A 23,496-nucleotide genomic window follows, 5' to 3' on the forward strand; every position below is an offset into this window, starting at 1 on the left:
CTTTCTCTCTCTTGCTTGCTTTCTCTCTTGTTTTCTTTCTTTCTCTCTCTCTTGCTCTTTCTTTCTCCCTTTCTCTCTCTTTCTCTTGTTTTCTTTCTCTCTCTGAGCTTCGCGGCACACCTGACCATGTCTTGCGGCACACTAGTGTGCCACGGCACACTGGTTGAAAAACACTGTATTAATGTTTAGTTCTAGGAAATCGTTTATCATGTTTTGCCTGTATGGTTCTGCTACATCATTTTCAAAATATTTTGAACATTTTATCTCTGGTCTTGGCTTTTAAATATTTTCCCTATTCTTAACTCTTCCGCATACAGTATCTTATCTTGTTAAATTATTGTGTTTTAAATTGGAAATCACAGAGCACTTTTCTGAGGAGCAAGGTGACTTTTGAAATGCTTTTATAAATATAAATAGTTGAATAACTGCCTGCTCATTTTCTCCCTTTGGGCTTTTGCCTCCTGCTGGTTTTGAAATACAGCATCAGGGTTTCAATTATGGTAACATCAAATATTACTTTTACATAAATTGTACGCTGATTCTGATTAGCAGTGAGATATATATATATATTTGTCCTCTTTATTTTAGATATGCCAATATTTGGTCTTTGCCCAGCTCATGATGATTTCTATTTGGTGATGTGTAACCACTGTAATCAGGTCGTAAAACCACAGGCATTTCAATCACATTATGGTAAGTACTGAACCATTTTTTAATTGTCAGGGTTTGAAGATTAAGCTTCGCAGCTTTTAATTATCTTTGTTTATTATCTTAAAAGCTGATGGTGCATTTGCATTATGTAAATATATACAAATTTGAATAATTCATTATGTATTAAATTATAAGAAATAACTGGACATTTTTTATGTTTCGGGAAATGTTAACACAATAACCACAGCACTTTATTATTTAGACTTTACATATTTAAACTATTATAAATCAGACTTGGATTTTGTCTTTATAACTACTATTATGTGCTATCAGGATGGAGTCTGGTTTTGGTAATTTAAACCAGTTGTGCAAATAATACTTTGTTAAATTTGAATGCCTTTTCCACTATTGTTCAAACTTTGTTTTATGGGGATTCCAGAGAGAATATTGTCTACAAGAAAATGTTATATGTAGGATTTAATATGCACTCAGTTATCAAAAGTAATCATATCTGGGTAAGAGGAGTACTCAGTTGTCCTTTCAACTTTATCTTTTGATTTATGGTTTATGTTCTGCTGTTTAAAAATGACCTAGTGAGGTTCAGCTAGGTGGCAGCACTTATCTGTTCTGGTTGAGCTGAAAAAGCTGAGCAGGATCATACTCAGTTAGCATTGGGCTGGAGAAATTCTAAAGCTGTAGGCTGCATTAACACAGACACGTTTGTCAAAAATACAGAAAGAAAACAGCAATTGAGTTTTCTTTAAAACACAGAATATAAAAGTTCTAAACAATTCTCAAAATCTGTGTCAGAATTCTTTACTGCTGCTTATATTTTGTGATCAGGTTGTGAAAAGTTCTCATTGGGAAAATGGGAATACGGGAAGAAATTGACTTCTACTTTACAAATTCCTGTATTTATTTATTTTATTAGAATGGGAGTTCCTAACATTGTGGTGGCATTTCATATGTTTTGAGCACATTGTGAGCTCCTTTAAAGAATCACTGCATTTGAAGAAGTTAAATTGGAAAGCTATTTATCAGAAGTCAAAACTGTGAAGATCTTCCCTGTTAATGGTTTTCAGCTATCCTCCTTTTCTTCTTTCTGCCATCTTTTATTTTTCTAGACTTTACATTTAAAATTCCAATTCCCTCATTTGATCCTCCTCCTCTTCTTCCTCCTTTCCATTGTTTCCTCATTTTTCTTTCTACTTTTTCCACCATGTCAATCTAGTTGCCCCAAGATATTAATTTAGCATACAATGGGATTTAATGTGTATATATTCCTTTCTGGCTATTCATCGCATTCATTTTCTTTGGTCAAGTAAATTTATACACACATGGTTCTCCTTTTGTAAGAATTATTCCCTGTAACAGAATAAATTTTATTGCACTTCTATTGCAAACATGTTTTATTGGTGACTAGCTATATCCACTTTGGAGACAATTCTTTAGGAACATCTACAACATTCTTTCAATTTCTAGATCAGGAGTGGGGAACTATGGCCTTTTATGACCTGTGAACTTCAGCTCCCAGAATTCCTGAGCCAGCTTGACTGGATCAGGAATTCTTGGAGTTGAAATCTACAAATCATAAAGGACCATTGTTCCCCATCTCTGTTCCAGATGAATCCACTAAGAGACTCTTATCATATTCAAGTAAAAATTTGATTCATATGGATTGAAACTGCAAGGGAGTAGATTTAGATTAGATATCAGAAAAAACTTTCTAACAGCAAGGGTGATAAACCAGGGTTTGCCACAGGAGGTGGTAAGCTCGCCTTCACTGGAGGTCTTCAAACAAAGACTGGACAGTCATCTTTCTGGGATGGTTTAATGAATCCTGCATTGAGCAGGAGGTTGGACCCAATGACCCTGGAGGTCCCTTCCAACTCTATGATTCTATGATTCATACAAACCAGTGTTAAAAGCAAGAATAAAACAAGATGCACCAGCACAAACAATGCTTCAGCAATACTGTTAATGTTAATGACAGATCATACAGTAAAACAAAAACACCAATGACCACAGCAATTTATCAGCCACTGCTAATTTATGGACACAAGGAGAAAGAGCATGCAGAGGCACCAGTACTTTAAAGGAAGCATTGCTTTTATAACAATCTATCACAAAAGCAACTCTTTGTAATATATTTTTTGGGGTTATATTAAAAACACACACCCTTCTTTCTATAATAGTGATGGCGAACCTTTTTTGGTTCATGTGCCAAAGGAGTGTGAGGGTGTGCTAGCATGCGTACACATGCCCACACCCCTTTCCCCCATGCATGCATACCCCCCATGCGTCCCTGGCCCATGCACACAAGTCCCCCCCCTCATCCCTGCGCACATGCACAGGGCTACCTGAAAAAAATGCCCAAATGGGCAAACCGAAGGTTCGGAAAATGCACTTCCGGTTTGCTCAATGTGCTGTTTTTTTGCACTCCAGAGCAGTGTTTCCCAACCTTGGCAACTTGAAGATATTTGGACTTCAACTCCCAGAATTCCCCAGCAAACCAGAAGTGTGTTTTCCCGAACTACTGGTTAGTCCATTGGGCAATTTTTGTTTGCCACCGGGGCTTCAGGGACGCTTCCCTAAAGGGTCCAGAGGGCAAAACGGCCTTTCAAAAGGCTGAAAATAAATTGGCCAGCGCACGCATGCGTGCTGCAGCTGACACAGGGCAGTGTCTTGCGTGCCTTCCAATATGGCTCCACGTGCCACCCGTAACACGTGTGCCATAGGTTCACCATCACGGTTCTATAACTTGAGAGCAAGTGAAATTTGAACTAGCCTTACAGTATAGCCCAAGAATTTCTCACTTTGGGAAACATTGTAACGGACACAGAGTTCCAGGCCTTGTTTACTTATTTTATTGGAAGGGCTACCCATTTGGCAAAATTTCATTAAACAATGTACTATTTCAGTTACAAAGTAATTGGTTAAAGTGACTTACTGAAACACTTCCTGCACTGAAGCTGAAGTGCAAAATGCTCCTGGGGAAATGCCAGAGTACTCTGTGTAGCAGTGATACAATTTCATACAGCTCTGCCAAGAAGAAATTAAATCAACCATTGCTAGAACTAGAGATTAAACCCTATTGCTGGGGATCTGGAGTTGGTGAACTACTGTTTGAAGACCGGATAAGCATTTACATGGAACCGACTCAAGTTTTAATGGTAATTTGTTAAACTATACACAGTAATTAACTCCGGGCTTTTGTTGGTAGTCAGCCACAACTTGTGCCTGTCTGGCACTACACAGATAGCCTGATATTCCTTGCTGTGAAGAAAAGGAGGAACAACCAATTTTATTTTGGCAATTAAGTCACAGCAGATGGGGTATCTAGTGTTTCAGATACTACTTAAAACACAATAAGTTTTTTAGAAACTATTTTTATACTAATTGCAATCTACATGTATCAGATAAAACTGTCTTTTCTGTTTTACTATTACCCTATGTTGTCAGTAAGACTTTCAGTGAACACTAATACACTGATATTATGCAGAAAACCTTGTATTCTTCAAAAACAAAACAGGAAAATCAAAATTTTGTCCCAAGTAAAATGATCAGGACCTCATCTTTTTCTTTCTACAGTTTGTTCTTCTTTGTTGAAGATGATCCTATCCGTCATCACCGATTAATGCTGAAGACCTTCCTCATTGGGAAGAGACAATATTGGGAAGAAACAATTAATTTCTTCCCAATATTTGTTCCACTAAACTCAGCAGATTTACTATAACACAATAATTTACAGAATATTTAAATCTAACGTAGGATCTAACACTTCAAACCTCATTAAAGGGAAAGATATATACTTTCTTTAGTATGAGATTGAAAGTCCTATTGTCTCAATTAAATAAAAATTTTGATACTCATCTATCTGCACCTTAGCACAAGATCAGAGTAAGTGTTGTGAAGTTGGGCTGTCCTTGATCTCTCAGTGGCCTTCAATACCATTTATTTATTTACCTCCTTCTGGGCCAATTTAGTAGATTAGGAGTTGGAGGCTATTAAGTTGGTCCTCCACCTTTCTCTGGGTCTGGTTCCAGTCAGGGTTGACAAGGAAGAGGAGATTGAACTTGAGGCCTTTGCTTTGTAGATGCCACAGAGCGCTATTCTCCCTGCTCTTATTTAATATCCACATTAAACTGCTGGGTGAGGTTATCTGTCGGCATGACGTATGCTGATGATACTCAGTTATACATCTCTGCCTAGACCAAATAGTTGATGCCATTGAGGTTCTTTCTGAATGCCTGGAGGCTGGCAAAGGAAGATGGGGAGCTTAGATAGGAGAGAAGAAGCTACAGCTCAACCCTGTTTTGGGCATTCCATGGTAAATCCATATAATGCCACTGTTCTGTGCACTGGCTCCCAATGGGCTTCCAAGTACAATTCAAAGTGCTGATTGTCACCTTTAAAGCTTTACATGACTTGGAGCCAGGCTGTTCGTGAGACTACTTATCTCCCACTGTCTCTGCTCGCCCAATCAGATTTAGCAAAGTAAGGTATATATTCAGGGTTCATTCAATTAAGCAATATTATCGTCTTGGAACCTCGACTTATGCCTTATCTGTGGCAACATCTTCCTTATGGAACAATATCTTCCCAGGTTGACTCTGAACCTCTTAGCCTTCTGTAAGGCATTAAATAACTTGTTCCCCCAAAACATTAGGGCTGGGTAGTTAGGAGAGCTTGTCTGCTCTGCTGAAATGAAACTAACTGTCCTACTTGTGTTTACTTGAAGGAATAATCTTTTTGTGGTATTGTATATAAAGAAGTCAATGAATCCAACTGAATCAGTTATCTGTATGTGCTTCTGGTTTTGATTTTTATGCATCAAACTCTGATACTTTGTTGCTTAAGGTGATTATCTATTCTTTATGAGTTAGATTTTTTTTTGTTTTTTCTAGGATTTGGTTTTTGTTAACTTTAATGGGGATGATTTTTAACCCTTATATACTTCCCACTTTTGGTAGATGAGAAGCCTTGTAAATTGTTTAAATAAAGAAATAAGCGTTTCTTTAAATCAGAATTTATCCCTTTTCTAATTAACTAATATTGAAGTCTGTGTAACATATTCTACCAAATAAATCTGGGTAGCACTGTCTCAAAAATCTATCAAGAGTTTCATTAAGGACTGAACTACATCATATAAAGACTAATGTAAAAGATTAAGCATAATTCCCTTTTTAAGTGAAAACTACATTTCCTTTTCAAAGTGTTTCTTAATAATCATAAAATCATTTGGGAAATACCTAGTACTATATGAATAATTAAATAACGTTCTCCCTGCCATGCTCATAATATTCTTTTGAAATAGTGGAGAAGAACATTTAGTATTGAAAGTACAATGAGTATGCTTAAGATAAAGATACTACTACTTACCATCAAATATTGTAGAAGTGGAAGAAATATAGCATGTAGGAGTTGAAGTAGTCTTTTCTCTAATGAGAAAGGATAGAAATATGTAAAATTATATTGGTTTGATGGGAATTGATGGGGGAAACTATACTGCTGCCTTGTTTGAAATTTTCATTTCACTATACTGGTTTAGGAGTAGGTTGTACTGTATGTCGTAAGAGGATTGACATAACGAATTGGCCTAAAGCCCAGAGTTACTAATATATATAGGATAATGAGTGATTTCCGATGGGACGGAGGGCAAGGGGGAAACATCTTTGAGTTTCAGTAAGGGTTGTTAAGCTGTTGCTTGCCTGAAGCTTTACTTTTAAGACAACTTTAGATATTATCTCTGAAAGCAGGGGAACAATGGCCCTTTATGACTTGTGGACTTCAACTCCCAGAATTCTGAGCCAGCATGGAATGCTGGGGGTTGAAATCCACAAGTCATAAAGGGGCCATTGTTTCCCACCTCTGTCTTAAAGTTATAGCAGTTAATCTAACAAGGTTTCTGATACTAGAATTTATACTGTCCTTTTAAGAATTAGGTTGCACAGTTGCTGAAAGGAGGCTTGTTTTAGGAAATGAGTCTGTTGAAATTGAGATTTCTAGTGTAGCCTTTTTCAACCTTTTTATCCTGGGTGGGTGAGCCTTTAAAATAATTAATACTCAGGAACACTTGCATAAAAAGCACAATAAATACAAAAACTTCAGTATACAACTTGCCTCTGACCCACACAATCCTTCGTTTAACTGGAGAATTAATGATGGTAATTGTATTAATTATTATTATCACTGGTGTGCTCCCAAATTATATTAATTATTAAAGGAAATTTGCAGAAGGAACAAATAACTTTCTGTACCTCTTAGAATGCTCTTTGGTTTGCACAGTTGCATGTCAGAAAATTGCTAAAAATCAGCAGCATAGCCCCCACAACCGCCATAATTTTCACAGAACAAAATGAAAACTATTGTGTAAGCTCTGAAATAGGCAGTTTTAAAATGAGTAATCTTCCAACTCCGTTATAAAATCTGAGAACACCTAACAATTTTAGCCCTGACCACTCTGTAACAGTATCATTGCATACTTATTGGTTTATTTGTTACAAGTTCTATATTGTTTATTTAAAAAACAACAACTCCCAAACAATTTACAATAACAGCAATATACATAGGTGGTTGTTTGAAGCTGCATGCAGTCTTGAATAGTTTTATCTTACTGTACCATCTATTGAATTATTTTTGTTAATAAATCCCATTTATTTCACATATTTCTTTTCCCATATACCGGTAATTATTCAAAACACTGTATAACACAATTATACAGTAAGGGAAACAAAGCTGTTTCTAGAAATAATTACAGTATTTTAATGGAATAATTGGGTTTAGGATAAAAAAATATTCTGAAGCACATCATGAAAGGCTCATTTTATCTTATAATGCAGATTGTTTTTGACAACCCTTACAGCTAAGTCGTCTTTCTTCAAAACTCTTCATGTCTTTATCCACTACCTGAAGAAGTATCTGTTATTGATATTCTGCATCGATGCCTGCTGTCTGTCTGATCATATCGCATTTTTTGCAATATTTTTGCCATTTTCCAGAAAAATACCCTCCCTCTCTGAAGAATGATCACATGATTCATTTAACAACCATGTGATTTGTATGCCGCCCTGAGTCTTCGGAGAGGGGCGGCATACAAATGTATTAAATAATAATAATTATAATTATGACCATGAGGCTTGCTTTATGACCCTCCTAAAAACTATTCTAAAATTGACTCCATTCACATGATGCCTCAACTTATGACCACAATGCCTTACAACCAAAATTCCAGGCTCCATTGTGGTTGTATGTCAAGGACTACCTATATGGCTTTCAACTCTCAATGACTCTAGGCAGTTTGCAACAAAGAAATTACAATAAAATCAATAAAAGGTAAAAGATAGCAAGCCTGAAAGAGCAGATGGCTTGACATGAGGGGTGTCCCTCTCTCTTGTCAAAGTCCTAGGTGAAAAATTAAAACTGTTGGATATAAAATTAGGGGACTGGAGGCTAATACATATAAAGAATATAAAGGTTGCAGGAAGTGAATATGTCCAGTTTAATGAAAAGAAATACTAGGTGGATCACATGATAGCAGTATTCCAATATCTATGTGGATGCAACAAAGAAGAGGGAGTCAAGCTATTCTCCAAAGCACCCGAGGGCAGGACAAGAAGCAATAGATGGAAACTAATCAAGGAAAGAAGCAACCTAGAACTATGGAGAAATTTCCTGATAGAACAATTAATCATGCCTCCAGAAGTTGCAAATGCTCCAACACTGAAAGTTTTTAAGATGTGACTGGCACTGGACAACCATTTATCTGACAACCATTTATAGGGTTTCCCGCCTAAGCAAGAGGTTGGACTAGAAAACCTCCAAGGTCCCTTCCAAGCAATTAGCTGTTTCCTACTTCATCAGCAATTAGCTGCTTCCTAACTCATAAGCTTCTTTGCTGGGGCTGTACATTTTGTTTTCATTGCTAATTCTGCAGTTGGCAATCTGAACACAATCCTAGATTAACCTGCGCCATTTGCAGTGATTATAAATGCCAAGTGAGGGAACATGGGAAGAATGTGTGTGTGTTTGTTTGTGTGTGTGAGAGAGAGACAGAGTGAGAGAAATAGAGTGAGAGAGACAAACAGAAAGAGAGAGAGAGATTTGCTGATAATAAAGAGGAAGGGAGATTAGTATAGATCTATTTTGAGTTTATTTGCTCTCATCAGTCACCCATACCCTTACTGTGTGTGTGTGTGTGTGTGTGTGTGTGTGTGTGTGTGTGAGAGAGAGAGAGAGAGAGAGAAGGAGTGTATAGATCCCTTGAGTTTTTAAGAACATGCACAGTGGAAAATGTGGGATTCCAGCAAATATCCAGGGGATATGAGTAATTATTAAGTCATACAAGACAGATACATTAAAGTGTATCAAATAATGTTTACTTTAGAAATAGCACAGTCAAGTTAAACAGTTCAATCATTCACATTCAAATCAGTCAATATTGCTCAATACAATAATAAGATTACAAGCTTCTCTTTGTCTTACATATCAGACATACATTACAACTTACAAATATATTAAACTACCATCGAACACATAGAGCTTACTAAATCAGTCACAGTGAATGTGTAGGAAGAATAGAGAGAGCAGAGAGAGAGAGAGAATCATGCTTTCTGCCTCCCTCTTATGGCAATTTGTAACACTACCTCTTAAAGTTATAGTACTTCACTACATATGGATATTCATTCTTAGCTTGTTTATATATTGCCAACACAACTGTTTGTACATATTACTAACTAACAATACATATACATACATACATACATACATACTTGTTTTCATAGATTTTCACAGGTTTAGGTCTTTTCCCATGTAAAGTTGATCTCCTGGTGACTTTTCAACCAGGTCCCAGGCTCTTGTGTTCTTTCTGCAAGGCACGCATTTATTCTCTGATTAGTTTGTCCAATATATGTGGCTGGGCAGATTTTGCATGGTATTTCATAGACTCCTTGGTTTTCTAGCTGGGTCTTGTCTTTGGAGTTTCTTAAGATGTTCAGTATTTTTTGGTCAGTGCCAAAGGCTGTCTTGATATTGTGTTTGTGGAGAATTTTGCTGAAAAGGAAAAGGAAACTGCAGACCTATCAGCCTATTATCTGTGGGAACAACTCTGTTGGTAGCCAGAGGGAGAACCAGGCAAACAAGCGAGCTTTACATTTCCATGCAGATACACGGCACTGCTACCACTGTGCCGAGATCCAGATCATTTAGAGTTGAGGCTGTTTGGTGGTGGCAGCAGAGGTGTTCTGGCCGTTCGGCAGTGTTGGGTGGAGAGGCAATAGGAGGCATTTTCATATATCCCACCAGAGTTCGACGTGGCAGCACTAGCCACAATGGGGATGCGTGAAAATGGGACAGGCCCTGTTTCTTCCCCATCCCACTGCCACTGCCACCAAATGTCCAAACACCACCACCGCTGAATTGCCAAATTCCAAACAGGCTGCAGCTCGACACGGTGGTGTTGGCAGCAGGTGGGTGTGTGAAAATGAAAAGCCATTGCTGTTGCTCTGCACTCTGCCCACCCGCTTGATCCCCCGGCTGCCCACCCAGCTATCCTTCCAGTTGCCTGTGGTGACTTGTCCCTGCAAGTTGAGTTGTCTTGCGATGACTTGGTGGCAGTGAATTTGCAGAGGCAACTTGTCAGTGACATGCTTGTGATGGTGAGATGGTTTTGTTGAGCCGACTGCACTGAGTTGCCCTATGCCAATGATGGCGAACCTATGACACGGGTGCCACAGGTAGCATGCAGAGTCATATCTGCTGGCACGCGAGCCGTTTCCCTAGTTCATCTCCAACGTGCATGTGTCTGCCGCCCAGCTGATTTTTGGCTTGCATGAAGGCTCTGGGAGGGCGTTTTTGGCTTCCAGAGATTCTCCAGGGGGATGGGGGAGGGCGTTTTTATCCTCCCACAGCTCCAGGGAAGCCTTTGGTGCCTGGGGAGGGTGAAACATAATCTACTGGGCCTACCAGAAGTTGGTAAGCAGGCCATTTCCAGCCTCCGGAGGGCCTCCAGGGGGTGGGGGAAGGTGTTTTCGCCCTCCCAGGGCATTAAATTATGGATGTGGGCACTCATGCATGTGTAATAACGCGCACACATGCTCTATCGGCACCTGACGAAAAAAAGGTTCGCCATCACTGCCCTAGACCCTATTTGGACTGTAGCCCTACAAATTCAGACATAGTTAAGGTTTCCTACCATTTTTTTGGAGGGTTATGGAAACAAATCTGGATCATTCCCTTGAATTTGTGTGCAGATTTCTAACCAGCCTGGTGTAGTAATGCATTCGGCACAAGCTGTCAATGAATACTGTGTGTGCTTTTCAAGAAACGATTTGGACTAAATGCTTTGGACTTTGTGTAGGCACATTATCTCTCTGTTATTACAGCACTCGTGTCTTTTTCTCTCCTGGGTTTCAAATAAGCCTGTAAAAAATGCCAGTGGTTTTAAGGGGTAGACTCATTAAAATTAATGCAGTTCTTATAGCAACCACAACATGTTTCAGGCTTGAGCAGAGATAAGCTGGAAAAAGATAAGCTTTTTTAATGAATTGCTGAAGGTGCTGTACTCACTCGTGTGAGGTCTTCTTCCTAATTGTTTTGAAGTGCATACAGCCCCAGTAATCATTTGTGGCAAAATGATTAGAGTTATGATATAGGAGTGCCAGTATGAAAGAACAGATATTCATATAAGAATGTACCGATAAGATTGAATAGTCTGGTAAAAAGAAATATTAAATTTTTACTCTCAGAAGATAAAAGTAATTTTATAGTACCATTATGAAGATTTGTTGTAAGGAATTATTGTTATTATAAAACATTGTATTAAATAGGTTTGATAATTTAGTGTTGCATGAAAGTTTTATTATGCTTTTTATAGTAAGACATTTTAATAATATGTGAACAATTTTAAAGAAACATAAAATTGGAACACTAAGTAATTATCATGGTAGATTTATTGAAGAACAGCCTTCTCAAACTTTGGCAGGTTTCTCTACCGGAGGAATTTACTCACACATTCCTCTTTAGATAAAATTAGATTCCACCTCCCTGTTTTTACTAGTTATCTGCCAGGACCTTTCTGACTCAAATGCACATTACTGTATTAGCAAATGTTACATAAAACTAAATACGGGACTCTGGAGCTCTCTTGGATCTCGTAAGCAAACTTATCTTATTAAGCAAACGTTTGGAAGCAATTGTGCAGCAAAACATATATTTTGTCAATGGAAAAACGAAACACAGTTGCTTTCCAGAACAGCCTTTTTCTATAGCATCAGGCTTGAAAAACTCTGCTTAACTTTTTGAGTGCAGTTTTGAAAGACATTTGGCAGGAAGCCCAGTTCTGAATGGAGTTTGCAGAAGGTTGGTATAGTTCTGTACTAACATGACATGTAGCAAAGACACTTGATAACTTTTTTCTGACGTTTGCTTGTTCTGACACAAATGGAAGCTGGATAGTGGTGAAGTTAGAATGGCCGTTGCAGAGTTAGTTTGATCAGAGTAGATAATCTCAAATAAGGGATTAACTGCTGCAAGCAGCTCACATTAGCCATTTTGAAATGTAATTTGGCCAAAGTTCAAAGCAGACAGGAGCTGAGTTTCCTATTAACTCAGACAAAATGCTGAGGTTTGCATGGCAGTTTTGGAACATAGTAGATTTTTTTTTAACACCGTATAGTAAAAATGTGCAATTGTTTACAGATTTGATGCTTACCATTCTAAGATTAAGATTTCTGCACACTTTAAAATCTTGAATTTATTTTGTTATTCGTATTTGTTGTTAAAATGCACTTGTAATCAAAGTTCTGGTTTTGCTGTTTCAAACTTACTTTTGCAGAAGTTTGAAATCTGTGCCTGTATAAAAGCAGAAGTCGTTGTAAAAAGAAACAACAAAAGATATAAATAAAATGACTTTGCATTTAGTAAATCTTATTGCCCTGAAATTTGAGTTCTACTTAATTAGTTTATTAATAAACATAGAATTTAGCAGTTAGCATCACATATAATTCTTTTTCAGCTCAATGGACCAATACAGTAAATTCAGGTCTTTTTATTTACAATAGAAATAATATTTTTTCTTGCAATGAAATGTAAATGATAACTGGTCAGGCTGAACATAACCAGTTATATTTTTAAACTTTCATGGTAGTGCTATCTGTCTTTAATGCAGAATAAATTCAGTTGTATTTTAGTGCTTCAAAGTAACGTTTGCATGTTAAAATTATTACACATTTACCGGTATTATAGTGACTTGGTTCCATAATTTTTTTAAAAAAGATCCCCCCCCCTCCAAGACAACAGTATAAGATTTAGGTACAAAGTTAAAACATACATGCTCTGAGTACCTAATTCTTGCTGTTAATGTTTACTCTGAAGTATTGTTTAATTATATCAGTGACATAGAAAGTATCATCCATGAAAGCTATGAGTTATTCCAGGTTGATATCAGAAATAGGTAAGTTTTCTGTCAAGAAGGATACAGGTAGTTTTTGATTTATAACAGTTCATTTAGTGACCATTCAAATTTACAATGACACTGAAAAAAATGACATTTTCACACTCACAACCACTGCAGCATTCCCATGGTCATGTGATCAGAATTGAGAAGCTTGGCAATTGACTCATATTTATGACTGTTGCAGTGAACACATTTTGTAACTTCCTGATGAACAAAGTCAATGGGAAGCCAGATACACTGAACCATAGTATTAACAAATTAACCACTGCAATGTTTCACTTAACAATTTTAGCAAGAACGGTCATAAAGCTCACTTAAGAAATTTTGGGCTCAATTGTGGTCGTAAGTCGAGAACTACCTGTACTGCAAAAATAAAACCTAAGCCTATGCTTTGCAGATTGAAATAGGACACTTGACAATACTATGAGGTGGACTAGATTATACTATTAATTTGGCTTGGTTTGTGTGTGTTTTCATTATTACTTAACAATTAGGATGTTATCCAATAATGAATTGTGCAGTGATCTATAAGAGAAAGAGTTTGCAGACAGCTGTTGTTAACTCAAATCAGGCTTTATTAAGACAAAGGTGTCAAACTCAAAGCCCGGGCCCAGATTCTGCCCATGAGGTGCTTAGATCTGTCTCGTGGGCCCTCACTCGAAACAGTGAAGGACCAGCTCTTGGTGCCTCTGCCAGCAAAAACAAAGCTCGGGAGGAGTGCCTGAGCTCCTTTTTCACTGGCAAAGGGCTGCAGGAGGCCGCCGTGGCAGAAAATGGTACCTGGGTAGCCCACACATGACCTCCCCAAACTACATTTTCATTGGCAGAGGGCTGCAGGAGGCTGTTGCAGCTGAAAACTGATCCTCGGTGGGTCGCATGCAGCCTCCCTGAGTTCCATTTTCAATAACACAGGGTCGCAGGAGGCCATTGCAGTGAAAATGGAACCTTGATGAGTGATGTGGAGATGACCACGCCCCCCCTGGCCATGCCCCTCAGTCCCTCTGAGGTCAAATACAACCCTTTATGCAGCCCTCAATTAAATTGAGTTTGACACTCTTGCTTTAAGAGGTTAGCTGATGTTACATGAGTACATACTTGCACTCCAAATCACTTTTTTTTCTTTCAAATGCCATAATAGTGAATCTGTTTTATACTTACTTGGTTTAATTCATAACTCCCCAAAAGGGCATCAAAGCTATATATATATTACCTTTTTGGATTAACCAATAAAATATGTCCACATGTCCTCCATTTCTTGTGCCCCTTCCAACTTCTTATCTTGCATATCTCCCCACCCCCCCCATCCCAGTCATTTAGCAGTAGTCATAGAATAGTGATGTATGGCACAAGTGCCACAAGTGGCACATGGAGCCATATCTGCCGGTACACGAGCCACTGCCCTAGCTTAGCTCCAGCACGCATGTACACGCCGGCCAGTTGATTTTTGGCTCACACGGAGGCTCTGGGAGAGCATTTTCGGCTTCTAGAGGGCCTCAGAGAGATAGTACAGGTCATTTTCACCCTACCCAGGCTCCAGGGAAGCATCTGGAGTCTGGGGAGGGTGAAAAACAGGCCTACCGGATCCACTCAAAGTTTGGAAACGAGCTGTTTCTGGCCTCCAGAGGGCCTCCGGGGGCCCAGGTGAGGCAATTTTTGCCCTTCCCAGGCACTGAATTATGGGTGTGGTCACTCACTTAGGTGCACAATATGTGCGTACACACTTTCCGCACCCGAAGGAAAAATGGTTCGCCATCACTGCCATAGAATCAGTGGTCTTCTAATTTGTTTTGTTTTATGGGTAAAGCTACCTACAGGTGTGATCCAGAGTTCTATAAGCAAAGAGTTGTTGTTGTTGTTGTTTTTGTTGTTGTTGTTGTTTTTCCTTTTCTCTAGCTGAACCAAACTTATAAGTGCACATTACTCCCTTGAAACCAGGGTGGATAAAAATTGATGACTTTAAAAAAAAACAAAAAACAATCAATTTTTTAAAATTTAAATGAGATTTTTTTTAAAAAAATGCAAATCAGATATTTTTGATTTTTATTAAAAAAAATGTAATAAAATACTTTTGGAGTAAAGATAGTTTTCTATTTGAGATACATTAATAATTTAGTTTATTCAACCTGAAATGGAGCTTAGTTATTGCTGTATATTCTGTGATATTGGTACTGTCGGTGGGTCAACAATAGGTCAGAGGAGGAGGATCTGCGAGGCAGAGATGACAGTTGCTTTTTAAAAAATATGATTTAAACCGAGTTGATATTGCAGTTAAAAAGTTGGCATTTAGTAGAAGAAAATTTCATTTTAAGAGTGACAAAATACAAAACGTTAATAACTTGTCGGTGAATCAAGCACTATTTTCAACTTCCATTTATTAGGATTTAGGATTTGCCAAGTAAGCAGTAGTTAAGAAGCTGAAAATAACCAGCATTTTTATATACTGTTTTATATACAGGATTTGTCATGACTAACGTTAACATTAGCTACATCAAGTAGCACAGAATTTTTAAGACCCTCCAATTATATCTTGGCAAACACCATAGTTAAAAAAGGACATTTTATACCTTATTTTTTTATCCTTTGTAGAAGGAAATCATTTAGGCTATAAAGCCCACATATATTGCATAGCTCATACTTTTGTAAATACAGTAATTATCTTACTGGATACTTACTTAAGAAGGGAGCACTTTATAATAGTTACTAAAAAACAACAACGGAATATTAATAGGTACAATATACCCCAACCCTGGAATTATCACATACTATTTCCTCTTGGAGTAGATAATGTTACACAGTTTGCAGAAAAGGAATAAGAAATAATAAATTGAAGAAATTAGATAGGAGAAAAAAATGAATAATAAAACTTAATCCAGTTTATACCAGCACCATTCATTAAACCCTCTCATCTTTTTATCCTTGTAAAACTATTCTTCATTTCATGTTCCTTGTCATTTATTATTTGATTTGAAACCTGTGCACAGTGATCTTGCAAGATGATTGGGATTGACTTTAACTGTTGATCCAACTGTTGTTGATCAAGGTTATATTTGGATACTTTTTACTAAGTTAGTAACCAGTGATAGTTTAATTAAGGCAACTTAACTTTAAAAAAAAACAGGAAAAGAAGGAGTAGGGGATTACATGATAGCAGTATTCCTGTATTTGGGGGACAGACATGAAGAGGAAGTTAACTTATTTTCCAAAGCCCTAGAAGGTATGACAACAAGAAATGAAACTTCCTAATAGTGACAACAATTAACCAGTGGAACAACTTGCCTCCAGAAGTTGTAAGTGCTTCATCAAAAAGATGGACAGCCACCTATCTGAAATGATATTGGACAGTGATGGCTTGTGTGCCAAAAGGAGGCCCACAATTCCATGCGCTGCCCCGGCGCATGCACATGTGATGCACATACCCCTGCTCCTGGCACGTGATGGCACACCCATTTTTTGCTTTCCCCAGGCTTCGGAGCCTTTCTGGCAGCCTGGGGAGGGCGAAAACGACCTTCCCCATCCCCCTGGTGGTCCTCAGGAGGCAGAAAATATCCCATTTGTCAAGTTCTGGTTGACCTGGAAACCCCAAAGCTTCAGAGCTTTTCTAGGAGCCTGGGAGGGTAAAAACAGCCTTCCCCATCGCACCTCCACCACCGGAGATTCTCCGGAGGCTGGAAATGTTCCATTTGTCGACTTCCGGTTGAACCAGGAGTTCCATTTTTTTATTCTCCCCAGGCTTCAGAACCTTTTAGGAACCTGAGGAGGGAAGGCCCTTCAGAGGCCAGAAATGGCCCGTTTCCTAACTTCTTCAAGTTCTTCAAGTAGACCTGAGCTCACAATATAGCTCTGCATGCCACTTGCGGAACGCCTGCCATGGCTTCACCATCACAGATATAAAGTCTCCTGCTCAAAAGCAGGGGGTTGGACTACAGACCTCCAAGTTCCCTTCCAGCTCTATTCTGATTAACTTGAATTATTCCTTACACTCGTAGTAAGGGGAAAGGCCGCCTTTTTTTATGACTTGTGGACTTCAACTCCCAGAATTTCTGAGCAAGACATGCTGGCTCAGGAATTCTGGGTGTTGAAGTCCACAAGTCATAAGGGGGCCATTGTTCCCCACTTCTATCATAGAAGGAAACTAACACATTTGGGCCACTATGCCACCTTTACTTTTGCTACTCTATTTAGACTTAGATCTCTAATCTGTAAACTCTTGTAAATCAGCATACTGTCACCTATATGCCACGGTCTAGGAGTAATGGTACACCAAATACTGTAGATGTTATTTATATTGGACATTTATAGTCAAATCCCAAAGGACTTAATAAAGATTTATATCACTATTACAAGGAGGAAAATTGAGAACAGTTATTCAGAAAGCAAAATTATTATCAAAAAGCATAATTTTTTTCCCTCTAAATTAAAATATCTTTTAAGATCTCAGGGTATTGAAACTCTGAAATTGTGTGAATGAATTTGGTTAGCTATCAATTTAATGTTAGTGGTAGTAATTATGGTTTGCCTCACACTTAGCCAGATGTTCGGGCTGGATTTGGCATTTTTAGCCACCTATCGAGCCCTTCCAAGGACCTGGGATGGGCAGATACTGATATTTGATATATTAGTGGTATTGTTGCAGGATCTAAGCTGTTATGAATAAAGTTGCCTTTTGAAGTTGATGGTGAATTTATCAATACCGATGGTGCTCCAGTTGTTTTGGGTTTGCACCCAAGATGCCTATTATTATTAGTAGTAGTAGTAGTACATTTGCTTTCTTTTGCCTCATTGGTTTTATTTCTATTTGCAGATCTTTGCATTTTGTTATCTTCTCCAATTCTTTATCTTCTGTTCTGCTATCTCTGGATACTGCCACGGCAGTGCCACATCCACAATCCAACCTTTTTTGTCTTTCTTATCAAGAGTTGTGAAGTCTGGGATGTTACCGTGTTCCCCCGAAAATAAGATCCTGTCTTATATTTTTTTTGAACCCTGAAATAAGTGCTTGGTCTTATTGCCATACACTCAATAGTTTATTATCTTATTTTGGGGGAAACATGGTATATATCAAGTACCTGTCTGAATTCTAAACTACAATGTCTTGCTTGTAGACAAACGGTGTTTCTTGCAGATCTTCAATACACTATTATTGCTACTTTGTCATGCCGTTGTTGGTAGTCAGTCTGTGCAATCTTCTTGCAGCAGCTATCCAGGTGATCCACTGTGTATTCAGCTTCTTTGCAGAGGTGGCATTTGCTGTCTGCTACTGCTATTGTTATTATTATAGTTCATCATATAGTCAGACAGATCTGGCATATTAAATACATTTATTGAGTTCTTTCTGTTCTGATTTCAGGCTCATACAGATAATACTTGGAATAAATGATTTCTCAATGCGTCTCATTGTAAAACACATCCTCTTTATTTCTCCTTTTAACACATCAACTTTGCACCACGCAGTTTTCTTCTCTCCTCATCTCAATCCCAGCAATTAAGTAGATAAGTTTGGCAGTAACATAAAAACATTCCACAAGTCATTCTAAAATTTATGGGCTAATCAGGGCTAGCCAGGAGTCACAAAAAAAATAGCAAGTAATAAGTCACACATGGTATCTTACGCTCCGGAGCAAGTCCTGGACACGACCATCTTTAGATTGCAAGATCGAATGAATTCAGCTTCTCTTCCGTTTTACACCTGGGTGTGAGTAATTGATTAATTCATTACTCTCTAATATCTCCTCCCTTTTTCTTCCAAGCATCTCTGAAAGCATCTGAAACGAGCATCCCTCCATCTATCATCTCCCCCATTTGAGTCACCCAAACTCATGTATATTTCATTAGCTCCGTGGTCTTCACTAACATTGCTAACTGTTGGTAGAACAGGGAAATTTATGATCTCTAAATCCCACTCATCATCCAAATCTGAACATTCCTCAAGTTGCAAGGGAGTATACACAACACTTCCCAACAGCAATAGATACATAATTATACTTGACTATCCCAAAAATTCAGGGGATTATGACAGTTGTAGTCTAAAATAACTAGCATGAAACTATCTGCTCATACTTTCCAATAATCTCTTCTTACCCACTATTACATTCATAATGGAGTTAAGATAAATATCTGTTAGCAGAATAATTATTGAAATTATAACCTACCTAGGTACCTCTTCAATACAGTAACTTATACAGTTGTAGGCTGAAATAGCTGCAGACTAAATTTAAAATAATTATCTAGAGTGTAAACTGTATGATATAAATTAACATGCATTTTATATCCAGGTGTTCTAATTTGTATAATCTCCCAGTCTGTTGTTAAAATTTTGGTTAAAATTAACTTTTAAAGTATCCTCTTGTGAAAATATTTTAAAGACGGGATCCACCAGAGAAATAGGTGGATTGCATTGTCTTCATGTAGAAGGCCCTTGCAATAAGGACTCGTATAATCAGAATGCATAAAGCAAAGCAGACCGTGACAGTACACTGTAAATATTTAATGGGAGTTGATGCTGGAGACTGCTCTAAAGCAAGATTTTGACCCCAAAGTACATTGAAATAGGAAATAATTTGGAAGAAATTATCACAGTGCATTGTGTGATCATTAACATGTTTCATTTTGCTGCTGTTTTGGTTGTTTTTTGTCCCAGAAAGAAGACACAGCTCCTCCAGCAAGCCACCTCTGACACCTCCTTCCTCTTCAGTATTCTCCTTGTATTCATCTCTGTCTTTAAAAAGTAAAGGTAGCAGCGGAGGAGGAGGAGGAGGAGGGAGCAATCGCTCATCCAGTGGTGGAGGGGCAAGTGCATCATCCTCATCCAGTTCAAAATTATTGAAATCACCCAAAGACAAGCTGCCAATCGGTGGAAACAATAGGCCAACGCATCTAATCCATAGCAAAGGTCTCCATGACAAAATGTGAGTTAGTTATTGATTGATTTCTTTACCTGCGTTTGTTCTGAAAATAGAAAAGTTTTAGCACCGAGATTAGTACTCTTGTTTCTAACTGTGCTGGGTCCATTTTTAAACACAGTATTTTATTTTGGTCCTTGGTTATTTTCCCACCATAAACTAGGATTTAGGAGAAATGCCATGAAACTCTCTTCTATATGACCCTTCCTCTCCCCCCCCCCCACCCGATCAGTAAATAACATAGCTGTACCACGCGCATTAAGAATTAATAGGAAGTATTAAACCAAGGCAGACACTGGATTTGCAAGACATTGTTAAATGAAGCAGTGGCTAATTCTAAAATCGGTGCAGACGGAACACAACAGCCCAATTAATTTTGAGAAAGAAAGGAAAGGAAAAATCACAGAGGAGGAGGAAGAAAGAGAGGGATTTGTTCCCCAAATAATAGGTCTGCACCATTGGTCTATGATCCAGAACATACTGGCCAAAAATAAGAAAAATAAGATCAGGTAACAAGTTGGAGATCTGGATTGAGGGTGGAATTGTTGTTTATAAGTTTGAAAATGACATAATTAACCAGAGCTGTGCAGTGATCATGTCAGCCTGCTTTTTTTACTCGGATCCAGTGCTCCAGAAATAACTTCTTGTCAGTTCACAGACAGCCTGTCATGATACATTCCCACTTCCAGAAAATGGAGAATGAAATGGCAGTGTTCCTGAAAGGCTTTTCTGTGGTAATGAAAAAGGAAAGCCTCTTCAGACACATAACGTTTCTTTCTGTCCTCTGTTCTGAGCCTAGCCAATACCATATGGCAGGATTTCTCCTTATACACATGCACCCTTTCTCAGACAGCCAATTACCCAGAATTTGTCTGGAGGAGGAAGAAGGGGTATGGAAGGATATTACCTTGGCTAAGTGTCAGATTGCTCTGACTTGCCCTGGGTTGCATAGAAAGACAAGCATTTAGAAACTGTGTTATTTATGTGTTGGCTTTGAACAGAAGGCAGCAGAGTCTTTGGAAGCGACTGTGCCCTGTCTTATTCCTTAAAATCCCCCCATATCCCAGACCCATGTTATTTCTGCAGTGAAATCTCATGTTTAAATGAGAAGGACAGTTAAATTGGGATGAACCTGGGGTGTACTGTATATTAAATCATGTCTAAATAATGGAGGCTTTTCCGTGTAACAATTACATATGGCTTTGCCTTATATTTCTTCTTCACTAGCATGACTCCATCTGTCAAAATGGAAAAAATACATCCAAAGTTAGATGGTGCATTACTGAAGCCTGCTGTTGGTCCAACCTGTTCTACTACTGTGAGCTCCTCAATAAAGACTGGCCTTAATCCCTCAATACCAAAGCCACCCTTGCCTTCCCCTGGACAGATACTGAATGGTAAAAGTCTTCTCTCTGTGCCTCCATATACAGAAAAGAAACAAGACGAGAGTACAAATAATAGGAAATTTTTACACAAAAGACTGTCAGGTAATTTCTTACAGTGAACGTGGAATGTGGATTATTAAAACAAAAAAGGCATGTGCATTTTTATAATAAAGGTAAAAGTAAAATGTATGTTTCTGAAGTTATCCTGAACTCTAGAAATGGTGTAGAAAAGTTAATTGTTACCATATTTGAATAACCAGAATCCCGAGTGCCAGGTGAGGTGATCTGCATGCATGCTGTTCATCTCATCTTTCCTGATAGCCATTGTGAATCCTTCTGATAACTGTTGACACACTTTGGAAAAGAAAAATCAGCCATACATGTTCTGTGCTCACATTTAAAGGATCCTGGCCAATAACATAAAGCATGTATTTAATCATAATAACAATGTAAAAAGGTATTTTTGTAACCTGTCCATGAATTCTGCAATGCTATTTAGTCTCCTATATAATAGATATAGATATGTATGAATGTAATATATTTTTGCTGATAATGAAATGGAAGGCCTTACTGGCCATATCCTTACTGGGATTTGAACCTGGGGAGTCTGCCTGTAAGGCAATAGCTTTAACCTCTAGATCACAGTTTGTCCTCCTCTCAGCTTGTACCAGGGAAGATTTATATGTTTTTATATATTTATATTTATTATATAGGTAGACAGACAGACAGATAGATTAGCAAATAGCACAATCACACAAAAAATCACAGTGCATTTTCAGATATTGTCCTATTGTATTCATCCTCAGAATTTTTGGAATTATAATGATTAACCCTCATCTTTAACCAATAATATTTGGCATACGCACCCATACAAAGGTATATTAACTCAAATGTATTCTTTGCAGCACTGCAATCTTTAAAGACATTCTTACATGCTTAGCTGAATTTAGAATATTTTTGCGGCAACAGTAGTACTGTTGCAATATGATGCAATTTTTACAAATGCTAATTCTCAATTAATTGCTTTTTTAAAAACTCTTTCTTAGCTAAAAAGAATGGCTACTAATTGAGAGTCTTCTGCAAATTTTATCTTTTTAAAGTCTGTTACAGACTTAATCGGGTTTTCTAAAAACCAAAAAACTTCCAATGTTATTAATTGCTACATGGTAACATACATGAAAGTTGAAAGCAATTTGGGGTTTAATTACACAGTAGCACAAAACGATGTGGTCCAAAGATGACACTTTTACTTTGCCTTTAATAGAGAGAGAATTTGATCCTGATATCTACTGCGGAGTTATTGACACAGAAACCAAGAAACCCTGTACCAGGTCGTTAACATGCAAGGTAAGTTGCCTATATTGGACCTCCAAAGTAAGTTAGCATATTTGAACATTCTGCAAAAACAAGCTTCAGTATAGACCAGTGATGGCGAACCTATGGCACGGGTGCCACAAGTGGCACGTGGAGCCATATCTGATGGCACGTGAGCCATTGCCCTAGCTCAGCTCCAACATGCATGTATGTGCCAGCCAGCTGATTTGTGACTCACACAGAGGCTCTGAGAGGGCATTTTTGGCTTCCAGAGAGCCTCTGGGGAGGGATGGAGGAGGGTGTTTTTACCCTCCTTCACCTCCAGGGAAGCCTTTGGAGCTTGGAGAGGGTGAAACATGAGCCTACTGGACACCCCTGAAGTTGGGAAACAAGGCTGTTTTGGATCTCCAAGTCTGCGGAGAGGGGCGGCATACAAATCTAATAAATAATAATAATAAATAATAATAATAATCTCCAGAGGGCCTCCGACGTGCGGGGAAAGCTGTTTTTGTTCTCCCCAGGCATTGAATTATGGGTGTGGGCACTTAGGCATGCGTGATAGCATGTGTACACACTCTTTCAGCACCCGAGAAAAAAAGGGTTTACCATCACTGGTATAGGCTGACTGAATACTTTTAAAATGTAACATCCTTGTGAAAATTCTTTTCAATAATGCAGATGCTTCTATAAGATTGCTTAGCATATTGTAAAAAGTTAAGACCAGTGCCGCAAGTTTCCATTCCAGATATTCTGTTTTTTTAAAAAAACTGAAGTTAAACATTTAGCAAGAAAA

General features: G+C 38.1%; 1 protein-coding gene across 2 annotated transcripts in view; it reads left to right on the plus strand.

Moving 5' to 3' along the window:
• The window catches only part of ATXN7 (ataxin 7), a 123,511-nt gene that overhangs the window by 86,409 nt on the left and 13,606 nt on the right, over window positions 1-23,496 (plus strand). For both annotated transcript variants that reach the window (XM_070738157.1, XM_070738158.1), the window contains 4 exons: window positions 589-693; window positions 19,743-20,010; window positions 21,232-21,491; window positions 22,654-22,736. In XM_070738157.1, the coding sequence (XP_070594258.1) occupies window positions 589-693; window positions 19,743-20,010; window positions 21,232-21,491; window positions 22,654-22,736 (716 nt within the window). The remainder of the gene's footprint in view (window positions 1-588; window positions 694-19,742; window positions 20,011-21,231; window positions 21,492-22,653; window positions 22,737-23,496) is intronic.

Source organism: Erythrolamprus reginae, chromosome 2 (assembly GCF_031021105.1).
Source record: "Erythrolamprus reginae isolate rEryReg1 chromosome 2, rEryReg1.hap1, whole genome shotgun sequence".
Taxonomy (NCBI): Eukaryota; Metazoa; Chordata; class Lepidosauria; order Squamata; family Dipsadidae; genus Erythrolamprus; species Erythrolamprus reginae.